The 12,296-nt window shown below is 40.4% G+C and overlaps 1 protein-coding gene across 1 annotated transcript in view; it reads right to left on the reverse strand.

Annotated features, from left to right (window-relative positions):
- Positions 1 to 12,296, reverse strand: part of HCRTR2 (hypocretin receptor 2) — a 110,510-nt gene that overhangs the window by 20,578 nt on the left and 77,636 nt on the right. Inside the window, exon 3 of the mRNA XM_080665051.1 lies at positions 5,651 to 5,897. Within this exon, the coding sequence (XP_080521177.1) occupies positions 5,651 to 5,897 (247 nt within the window). The remainder of the gene's footprint in view (positions 1 to 5,650; positions 5,898 to 12,296) is intronic.

Here is a 12,296-nt window from a genome sequence, read left to right on the forward strand (position 1 = left end):
TCTAATTATCTAAAAACTACAAACATTTTCTACTTCATGGTACTCCTATCAGGGATTTAATGGCAAGTAAATTAAAAATAATTTCCCAAATATTTAATTTGAACCACCTTATCAAAGTTTATAGATCGATTAAAGTTTATCTGAATCTTTAATATATTTTAGTATCTTCTCCCTAATAAACATTTTAATAAATGTTCCTATTAATATATATACATACATATTTCTAGATTTTCAAAATCTCATGAAGACCAGATGCCATAGTGAATTTGGCCGTAAAGAAGAGATCCATTATTATGTTTGTTCAGACCATTAAAGAACAATTTGGCAATAAAATCCAAAAGGAGAGAATTATATATTCCCAGTGTCCAGAACTATGTTTGACAAATAGTGCCTGCTTAATAAATACTGGATGATTGAATAATGAGACAATTACATCACTGTTTGAGTGCAAAAAAAAAAGTTGCTTTCCTCCCAATAGGATCATCCTGTGAAACTATGCATTTATAAACCAATCAATCAAAAACGTATGGGTATAATTCTGGAAGAATTTTTAAGTTTTAGAAATGTGAATTGATGTGACTGAAGCAAACAATGAACATATACAAATACATATTTTAAGATCATCAAAATAAATATTAACACATTTTGTTTGTTTTTGAGTGTCAAGTGTGCCTACCAAAAGTTCTGGTTTGTGGTTGTTTTCTCTTCTTCTCATCAAGCCATAGGCAATGATGAATATAATGACTTCCATAAAATATTACCACATCTTTCTGGTAATATTTTCAGTATGACAGAGTTCTCAGTTATTTTGCACAATGAATGAGACAGCATTTTCCAAAGGTTATTTGATAGATATGAATCAAGAGACCACAATGTTTATTGTCTCTTTTCACACTGAATATTGGTTGTAAAACAATTATGATATCACTGTCTGCTTTTATAATTACATTACTGATATAACTTAGAATAAAGAGAAAAAAACACAGTTCACAACACATTTTTAAAAATTGTGCAAAATGGTATTCAGATTTTAAAAATGTTTAAACTTTAGAGAGCTGACAATGTAAAATATAATTCCTATGATGTTTTTAAGGTTGTATCATACATGTATCTGAGTTATAACATTTTAAGTTGAATATGGACTTATAAATAGCCTAAATTAGTAAAGCTCATGCTATGTAAAAATTATCATAAACTAAATGTCTAATGAGCAAAATAAAAACCTACTTTGGATTCTTTCAGATTCTTCTTGAAAAATTGTGATTAAAAATTTCATTTAATATTGTCTCATTCATTGTGCAAAATAACTGAGAACTCTGTCATACTGAAAATATTACTGGATTCATGGACCAGTCCCTTAGCCTAGCCTGCGAGACCGGCTCTTCGACATCCCCTGAGGGGTCTTGGATTGTGAGAGGGACCAGGCCAGGCTGAGGGACCCCACTGGTGTATGATCAGGGCCGGGGAGGGACACGGGAGGTTAGCCAGCCGGGGAGGGACTGCAGGAGGGCTCCAGGGTGTGTCTGGCCCATCTCGCTCAGTTCCAATCAGCCGGACCCCAGCAGCTAGCTAACCTATGGGTTGGAGAATATGCCCCTGGTGGTCAGTGCATGTCATAGCAACTGGTCAACCGGTCGACTGTTTGCCCCCTGGTGGTCAGTGCACATCATACCAAGCGGTTGAGCGACCTTAGCATATCATTAGTGTATTACGTTTTGATTGGTTGAATGGCCAACCAGACAACCAGACACTTAGCATATTAGGCTTTTATTATATAGAATTTGAAAAAGCCCATTTTTTAGATTTTATTGTTTGATTTTGAGGATGATCAAATTCAATTTGGAGCCACTTAATTTTAGCCTTTATAATAATTTTAAGTAATTATGGGCTAATATAAAATCACTTTTAAGTAATTTTCCTAAATGACTTCTGAAGGCTGAGTTTAGATTTTTAGGTACTCAACAATAATTGCTTTTTAAAAAAATATTTTTGAAAATGTCCCTGCTAGAGCTAGGTAATAAAAATACTCAAGGTTGAAATTATATATATACTAGAGGCCCGGTGCACAAAATTCCTGCATGGAGGGGTGGGTGGTGGGGGTGACCCTCAGCCCAGCCTGCACCATCTCCAATCTGGGACTCCTCGAGGGATGTCCGACTGCCCGTTTAGGCCCCATCCCAGTAGGATTGGGCCTAAACTGGCAGTCGGACATCCCTCTCACAATCCAGGACTGTGGGCTCCCAACTGCTCACTTGCTTGCCTTCCTGATTGCCCCTAACCACTTCTGCCTGCCAGCATGATCACCCCCTAACCACTCCCCTGCCAGCCTGACTGATGCCTAACTGCTCCCCTGCCAGCCCGATTGCCCCTAACTTCCCTCCCCTGCCATCCTGGTCCCCCCCAACTGCCCTCCCCTGCTGACCTGGTCACCCCTAATTGCCCTCCCGTGCAGGCTGGGGTCCCCCCCAACTGCCCTTTCCTGATGACCTGGTCACCCCTAACTGCCCTCCCCTGCCAGCCTCATTGCCCCTAACTGCTTTCCCCTGATGGTTTGCCTCCCCCTCAACTGCCCTCCCCTGCAGGCCTGGTCCCCCCCAACTGCCCTCCCCTGTTGGCCTGATCGTCCATGACTGCCCTCCCCTGCTGGCCATCTTGTGGCAGCCATATTGTGTCCACATGGGGGCAGCCATCTTGTATGTTGGAGTGCCAGTCAATTTGCATATTACTCTTTTATTAGACAGGGTATATTGCTCAAACATAATTAGAACATGATGTGGCTATTAATTGTAACAACTGTCAAAATTCACTACCTTTGCATACTGTTTGTTAATGGGAATTAACATTACCTGATTATACATGGCAATATAAAAAAGGAAAAGTGTATAAAAACTTCCTATAAACTTATAAATGAAACTCCTAAAATACTTTAGTAAAAATATTATTAAGTATTTGAATAGTAAGTGGGTGTTTTATCTAGTTGACATAATGAATAGTAAGTGGGTGTTATATCTAATTACCATTTCCATAAAATTAAAAAATCTCAACTTTGAACTGAAAGCTTAGATTTACATTTATCTGTTTGCTTCATAATATTGACCAAAGAATTTATGGTTCAATTTCATCATGAATTAATTAAAGAATTCTGACCAAGAGATTTTTAGGATATTTCCAAATATACGTTGTTATAAAGCAATTGCATAAGAGATATATCACAATTGGCCCCAAACCACTTTCTATCCAAATACAATTCATTCATAAATCTACATAGCCCTACATTCCCGAAACTGTCAGTTGGGACCCTCTTCCTTTCTTCTGCCCATTGTGTAGGTTTTCTTGCTTCCTGGGACATCCTTTTACCTCTTCCCTGTCTGAAGAAACCCTACTCATCTTTAACACATTGCAGAAATGTTAGCCCCTCTGAAAACTTTTTTCCAAATGTTAGAAGAGTAAATCTCAGCAACAAAAATGATATTTAATATTTGGGATAATAGAAAAAGCGAATTGTGAAATATAGCTATCATAGGACTTTAGAAAATGTACATTATCCTAGTGACTTTTAAACTTTATCTTGCTATAGTGAAAGCATATGCCTAATTTCTCAGTTGTTGACTTTTTCTCTTTTCAGTGTTCTAATAAAGTACCAAGGTAGGAATTAACATAAATTAATTCAAATGCTTGAAAATATCATATTCATAAGGTATCCCATTGGTGCACTGCTTGTTTTGGGGTACATCTTTCTTTCTTTCTTTCTTTTTAAATATATTTTATTGATTTTTTACAGAGAGGAAGGGAGAGGAATAGAGAGTTAGAAACATTGATGGGAGAGAAACATCGATCGGCTGCCTCCTGCACACCCCCTACTGGGGACTGAGCCTGCAACCAAGGTACATGCTCTTGACCGGAATCAACCCTGGGACCCTTTAGTCCACAGGCCAACGCTCTATCCACTGAGCCAAACCAGTCAGGGTGGGGTACATCTTTCTAATAGGCATACATGTATAGCTTTCTAATAAACCAATGTTTTCCTAATGTTTAAATTCCGTAATTATGAGCCATTGTTATACACTTATTCAGAAGAGGACAGATTTTTTTTCTTCAAATTTTATGCAGTCATTTTGGAACTAGTGCATGCTATGCTAAAATGCAGGATTTTTAAAATTTCCAGTCATTCTTTGCTGGGTTCTGATTTGTGTCACCACCCAGCACTGATTGAAGTGTTTCCACTGTTACAGAAAAACCTTAGACTGCCACTGAGAGTTTTGGACCAAAGGAGCATAAACCTCTAAGCTTCTGCTTATTTAAAATGAACTGCCTTACATATCATATAGGAGGGAAAAGGATTCATAATTCATATAATTCCTAAATTATGTCATAATTATGCCAGACATAAACTTTATTAATTTAACTAGAGGCCCGGTGCACAAAAGTTCGTGCACTCAGAGGGGTCCCTCAGCCTGGCCTGAACCCTCTCACAATCTGGGACCCCTCAGGTAGGGTCCCTAGGCCTGGCCTGAGATCAGGGCCTATCGGGGCTTTCCTTCCTTGGGCTGCAGGCAGCTGGCCCCACCCCCACCACTGCCACTGCTTGCCATCTTTGCAGCATTGCTCCCTCTCCCCTACCACCGGTGCCCTCCCTCTGCAGGCGACAGGCTGGGGAGCAATGGCTTGGCTGGCCTGGGCCTCCCTCTTTCTTTGCTGGGGGCGGGGCCAGCCCTGTGAGGGGCCGTCTGCCTACCTGATCTCCCCTAACCACTTGCCTGCCTACCTGACCACCCCTAACAGCTGGTCTGCCTACCTGATCACCCCTAACCACTGATCTGCCTACCTGATCACCCCTAACCACTCTGCCTGCCTGCCTGCCTTATTGCCCCTAAGCACTTGCTTAAGGGTGGGGCCAGCCCTGCGAGAGGCTGTCTGCCTACCTGATCTCCCCTAACCACTTGCTTGCCTAGCTGATCACCCCTAACCACTGGTCTCCTACCTGATGACCCCTAACCCCTCTTCCTTCCTGCCTGATTGCCTCTTTCCGCTTGCTTGGGGGAGGAGCCAGCACTGACTTCCGGTTGGTCAGCCTCTAGTTGTTACTGGTCCTTACAACCCAGGGTTTTTATATATTAGGATATGTTATGAACAGAGAAAGCAAACTTAGATATTTTGACACAGAGAACAGCATTGGTCCTCGTACTCAACTCCAGTCGAGTGTCCAGTTAGCATATGGTTTTCAAATGAAAAATTCAGTTATATTTGAAGCCCATTGGGGAACTTGACCCTTGAGGCAAGATAATGCTGTGCCATCTTATAAAATGTGAATCATTCCAGAATTCATATTTGTATTCATATAAATGAGTCCTTTTCATTTTAGAGAATTTAAGAAAAGGTAACATAACCAGATCTGAATTGCGGAATAAACTCCTTCTTCCATTTCCTATCTGAAAACTAGATCATAATACATAGCATTTCTAAAGGATCAGGACAGGTGGAGTTATGCTGTGAAACTATTTTAGTTTTCCACTTGGTTTTCATGCTTTTACAAAACTATGAACAAATGGCAATAAAACACACAAGGCCAGCTTTACAGTGGCTATGCAACTGACATTTTCAGTGTGCAGCTGTAACAGAAATGCCAGCTTGTGGGCCATGATGCACTTACCTCCCCAGTGCTCTTCACACACTGTGAAGAGGGTAGTTTTATTGGCCAAGAATCCGGGCATCGTGGTGTTGCACTCCATGACGATGGCCTGAGGGATCATTATAATGCAGGAGACAATCCAGATGATGACGATGCTGTTCCGGGCCCGCTTGGCTGTGCTCTTAAACATCAAAGGATGACAGATCGCATACCATCGATCCAGGGCAATGCAGCTCAGTGTGAGGACAGACACAGACACTGACACGGTCTAGAGAAAGAAGGACAGAGTACAAGAGAGGCACCTGGTATTACATGGATCACTCTTAATATTTTTACCTTATTAGAAAGGCAGTCACAACAAATAACCATATTTAAAATTGCCAAAAAACATTCCATGCAGTGATTTCCAATTAAAAAAAATCTCTGCCAAAAATAATATTAAACATATTTTAGGAAAAAAATCATATTTCTTATTGAACATGCAAAAGGTATGATGAAAGCATTGCAACTTTTTCAATGCAAAATGTTTTAATTTATAATCTAGCAGTCTTTGAGTGATTACTATCCTTATATTATCTTGAAACTTTTCCATTGATAGAGAAAATCATATCCTCAACTGGAAAAAATAAGACACATATGATTAATTTGAACTGGAAAACTCTCTAATTTCACTTTATAAGTATAATCTTAAAGGGCTATGCTCTATCAGTGTAGGCTTAGATTAGTTGATAATGCCTGGGAATTTCTTGGTGTTACTTACAGTGTATTCAGACCTCTTTCCCAAACCAATCCCTTTCTCTTACCAACCTCTATTGCTTCCCTGCCAATATGTCTAGCACCCAAGGCCCCTCAATACTATTACTAAATTGGGGGTAGAATTGTTATGGTCTTGATCTGCACACTTGACCTTTCATAGATGCTGTTCAGAGCTATATTTAGCCAGTCAAGAAATTAGAAGTGTAAAATGTTCAACAAGGTTTAGTGATTTATTATTCATGAATTCTAATCAATGTGGGTGAAAGAGCTAGACATAGTATGGTTCAAATTACAGAGTCATTTCTAGTGTTTCTCTCTACTTTTAAATAGTAAGAATCTATTCAAAACAGTTCTGAAAGCCTGAAAGACTGCCACCCAGTGCCTACAGTTAGCCAAAGTACAGTGCCTTCTCTGTTGGGGGGCATTGTGTGAGAGACTATGCTGCATGTCTGATCCATCAGTAGAATCCCCTGAATGGACCCTTGACAATCAGTGATTTAATATGTACTGTTTGATGACTATATTTATTGGTGTTATACACACTAGCATTCAATTTACTTGATTTTCTTGGGGGGATATAAAATTCTTTCATATCATAAGTGATTATAAATGAAGAGTTTTGTTACTGCTTTTCACTTCAAGGAATGCTCTTCTGAGTGCCTTTTCCATTTAGATTTTGATATTAGTTCAAATCAACCAGATTGTTAATCATTTCAAAAATGAACCTTGTGGGGGTTACGAATGTTGATAATGAAGTGAAGTGAGATGATGTGAATTTCTTCTGTTGTCAGGTGCTTGGTCATTCACTCTTCCTGTGGGCATCCTGTGGTCAGGGTGATGCTGGAGGCTTTCTTTGGTAGAGAATGAGTCTGTTTTATATTTGCACATAGAAATGACAAAAGAACCTCAGAGATCCATGACAGGTAGAAGTAGAAATTTTGCCACATCACAGATTTGGATGACAGGCACTAATAGATTGGAAGGTGGGAATGTGTGACTGTGAGTGAAAGAGCCTGTCTGACCATCAAGCACCCACAACCCACATCTCTATTGGCTTCTGTTCTTTTCCTGGCATTTCCTGTGCAGAACCATTTCTGTGCTCATAAAAAATAATCACTCGGACTTGGGGGGATGGGAGGGGCTGGGAAGAGGGTAGTAAAGAGGGGGAATGAGAGATATCTGTAATACTATCAACAATAAAAAAATATTAGAAAAATAGTCAGAAAAAGAAGCCAACTACTGCTGTAAGTGAAAAAAAAAAGTTAAAAATTAAATTATATATACATATAATTTTTAAAAAATCATAGTAATTATTTAGCAACTAGCCTAATAAATGTTAATGGTCTTATATTTGTATAATTATTAAATACTAGAGGCCTCGTGCACGAAATTTATGCACTGTGTGTGGGGGGGTGTCCCTCAGCCCAGCTTGCACCCTCTCCAATCTGGGATCCCTTGGTGGATGTTTGACTGCCGGGTTAGGTCGGATCCCACATCGGGCCCACAAGAATCGGGCCTAAATCAACAGTTGGACATCCCTCTCACCATCCGGGACTGCTGGCTCCCAACCGCTCACCTGCCTGCCAGCCTGATCGCCCCCTAACCACTCCCCTGCCAGCCTGATTGATGCCTAACTGCTCCCCTGCCAGCCTGATTGCCCCCAACTGCCCTCCCCTGCTGGCCCGATCACCCCCAACTGCCCTCCCCTGCCAGCCTGGTCCCCCCCAACTGCCCTTCCCTACTGGCCTGATCACCCGCAGCTACCCTCCCCTACTGACCATCTTGTGGTGGCCATCTGTGACCACATGGTTGCGGCCAACTTGTGCGATGGCATGAGGGTCAATTTGCATAATATAGGATACTAGAGGCCCAGTGCATGAAATTCGTGCACAGTGCGGGGGGGGGGGGTGGGGAGGTGTCCCTCAGCCCAGCCTGCACCCTCTCCAATCTGGGATCCCTCTCACAATCCAGGACTGCTGGCTCCCAACTGCTCACCTGCCTGCCTGCCTGATTGTCCCTAACCGCTTCTGCCTGCCAGCCTGATCACCCCCTAACCACTCCCCTGCCAGCCTGATTGATGTCTAACTGCTCCCCTGTAGGCCTGGTTGCCCCCAACTTCCCTCTTCTGCCAGCCTGGTCACCCCTAACTGCCCTCCCCTGCAGGCCTGGTCCCTCCCAACTGCCCTCCCCTGCTGGCCTGATCACCCACAACTGCCCTCCCCTGCTGGCCATCTTGTGGTGGCCATCTTGTGTCCACATGGGGGCAGGATCTTTGACCACATGGGGGCAGCCATCTTGTGTGTTGGAGTGATGGTCAATCCGCATATTACTCTTTTATTAGATAGGCTAGAGGCCTGGTGCATGGGTGGGGGCCAGCTGGTTTGCCCTGAAGGGTGTCCCAGATCAGGGTGGGGGTTCCCTTGGGGCGTGGGGTGGCCTGGGCGAGGGGCCTGTGGTAGTTTGCAGGCCGGCCATGTCCCTCAGTGACCCAAGCAGAGGCCCTGGGATCTGGGGCTTATTTATCTTCTACAACTGAAACTTTGTAGCCTGAAGTGGAGCCAAGCCTTCTGCTCGCTCCGTGGCAGCAGCCATTTCTGTTGGAATTTATTTATCTTCTATAATTGAAACTTTGTAGCCTTAAGCGGAGGCCTGGGCTGGCCAGGGTGTGTGGAAAGCTTGGCTTCCTCCATCGCTGGGGAAACCCAAGCCTCCCTCCTGCTCTCTCTGTGGCTGCAGCCATCTTGGTTGGGTTAATTTGCATACTCACTCCTGATTGGCTGGTGGGCGTGGCTTGAGGGTGTAGTGGGGTAATGGTTAATTTGCATCTTACTCTTTTATTAGAAAGGATTAAAAATGTCATTTTAATTATTCATCTAAGACTTGTTATATTTGTGGGATTTTAAAGATTTTTGAGCATTTGCCAAAGTGTTATAGTACATCATTCATAAATCTAAAGGTTGCATAGTATTATATTTAGTAGAAAAAGAACCTATAAATTATAGAGAATTAGCAAATGTCCAAAGAATCTTAAACATAACCAAATAACCTTAAAAACTGGCTGGGCATTCTGTAATATGTTTTAAAATATTCAGTAGGACAAAAGTATCCTCTTAGGTGCAAAAACCATCAGTTTCAGAATATTATAATTAAGGAAAAGAACTACTTAAATGTAAGTTATTGGCTTATTGACCATTGACACTGTTTATTCCACTTGGGAAAATGCTATGGAAAATGAGTAATTAATAATGCAGGAATTTGGAGATACTAGTTTTACCAGTGTGTCAATATTTTTTTGCATTTGCAACTTTCCACCAACAAGTAATATTGAATGAGATAATGAATAGATCTGGTCTTTTCCATCTGACTCAGATCTTGTGGTTACTCTGTAGTTGTCTCCTTGGCCTATGGAGAAGAGGATCAATTGAGGAGTTGATTAGATTGGACATTGTTTAAGGAGAAGCAGAATCTATTAGGAGGTGACTGTTCCTTCAACTGTAGGACTTAGTAAGTTGTGCTGTGTAGATGATTATTGTCCATGACTTTCAGAGAGATGGATATCCTGCATCATTCACTGTTTCCCACTGCTTCCAGTCAGTCCTCGAGTGTTAGAAGTAGAATCTGGAATACCCAGTCTACAACAAGGGGTCATTGTGCATTAGAGCAGGACTGCGTTATCACCGCATGATCCACACCTCACGCATCACCTCACTCTTAACAAGGGACTGTTCTATTTCATAAAGAGAGCGTGAAATCATCTCTCCCAGCAAAGAGAAGATTCTGGGCAACTAAAGCCATCTTGAAACTTAATAGGATTCCCCAATTTGCCCCCCGGATAGTTATTGGAACCAAGAGAAATACAAAGCTTGCTGGAAGTAGCACAGCAATGGTGACATATTAGAATTCTCTGCTAGTATGATTTCCCCTCTGTTTCTATGAAAACACCAAAAGACCCCTTTCTTACGGAATTTTTTTTTAATGTTGTTAAATGTAGTATTTCTCTGGAAGAGTTTTGCTGCAGTGTATTTTTGTAACCCATTCATGGTTTTCAGCCAACTGACTCAAACTAATCCTATTAAACTTAATGCCTGTCATGAAGCTTATAATTTCCACTTACTATTTCCCACTTACAATTCTATCAAGAATCTGACCTAAAAAAATGATCACTTCTCTATATAAGAGGTCATTGAAACACTACTGGGCTACAAATATTTTTATAACATTTCAGATCCAAATTAGTATAATTTCTACTAATGAGCTATTTGTAGTCTCCCCCAACTTGTGTTTTTTGTCAAGACTTTGTGTTTTTGGAATACTTTTAAGATCACATCAAAATTTTGGAGAAGATACAGAGATTTCCAATATACCTTGGGCACCCCCCCATATCCATAGCCTGTCCTGTTATTAACACCCCCACCAGAGTGGTACACCTGTTATAATTGATGAAACAATGTTGCACATCCTAATCATCCAAAGTTCATAGTTTACGTTATGATTCACTCTTGATGTTATACATTCCATGATTTTAAATAAAGGTATTACAACATGTATCCACCATTATATATTATCATTGTACTGCCTTAAAAATCCTCTGTGTTCTGCCTATTCAACCTTTCCCATCCTTGATAACTTCCGATCTTTTTTACTTTCTCCATAATTTTGCCTTTTTCAGAATGCCATCGTATTGGAATCATACAGAATATACTTAGTCTCCTTAGACTGTCTTTTTTCATTTAGTAATAAGGACTATCTTTATAATTTCATGGCTTGATAGTTCATTTCTTTTTAGTGCTGAATGACATTCTATTGTCTATATGTACCACCGTTTATTTATTCATTCATCTACTGAAGGACATCTTGGTGGCTTCCAAGTTTTAATAATTATAAATAAAGCTGCTATACAAATTTGTGTGCAAGTTTTTGTGTGGGCATACATTTTCAATTCCTTTGGGAAATACCAAGAAATTCAATTGCTGGATGATATGGTGAGACTATGTTTAATTGTGCAACAAACCACCAAACCATCTTCCAAAGTGGTTGTCCCATTTTGCATTCCCAGCAGCAGCAATGGATAAGCGTTAGTATTACTCCACATTGTCACCAGCATTTGGTGTTGCTAGTGTTCCAGAATTTGTCCATTCTAACAGTTGTGTAGTGATATTTCGTTGCTGTTTTAATTTGCATTTTGCTGGTGACATATGAGGATGAACATCTTTACAGATGCTTCTTTGCCATCTGTATAACTTCTTTGGTGTGGTGTTCATTAAGGTCTTTGGCCTATTTTTAATTTGGGTGTTTATTTCCTTATTAATTAGTTTTAAAAGTTCTCTTAATTTTACATAGCAGTACTTTATTATGTTTATCTTTTTACAAATATTTTCTCTATCTGTAGCTTGTCTTTTCATTGTCTTGATATTGTCTTTTACAGAGCAGAATTTTTGAATTTTGAAAAAGTCAGCTTATCAGTTATTTCTTTCATATATAATGCTTTTGGTGTTGTATCTAAAAAATCATCAACATACTGAAGGTCATCTAAGTTTTATATTCTCTTCTGGAGTTTTATGGTTTTGTATTTTACGTTCAGATCTATGATACATCTTGAGCTACTTTTTCTGAAGGGTGTAAGGTCTGTATCTAGATTAATATTTTTGCTTGTTCTGCTTATAGGAATTTTTTTATAATTAGAAGCACATTTTTGTTTCCTCCAAATACTATGATCAATCTCTGGGAGACTGGATGGAGTATGAACTGAGATGGTGGAGGACGGATATGGGTATGGGGTTTGGGAACACAAGAAGAGAATGGCCAGCATTTTATTCACAGCCCAATTGCTAAAGGGCATCCATGCCTTTGAGTATTATGGCTGGGGCCCCTAGCTTAGGAATTTTTTTTTGTTCAAAGATTTTAGAGCTAT

This window comes from Plecotus auritus (genome assembly GCF_963455305.1).
Source record: "Plecotus auritus genome assembly, chromosome: 4".
In the NCBI taxonomy this organism is placed as follows: Eukaryota; Metazoa; Chordata; class Mammalia; order Chiroptera; family Vespertilionidae; genus Plecotus; species Plecotus auritus.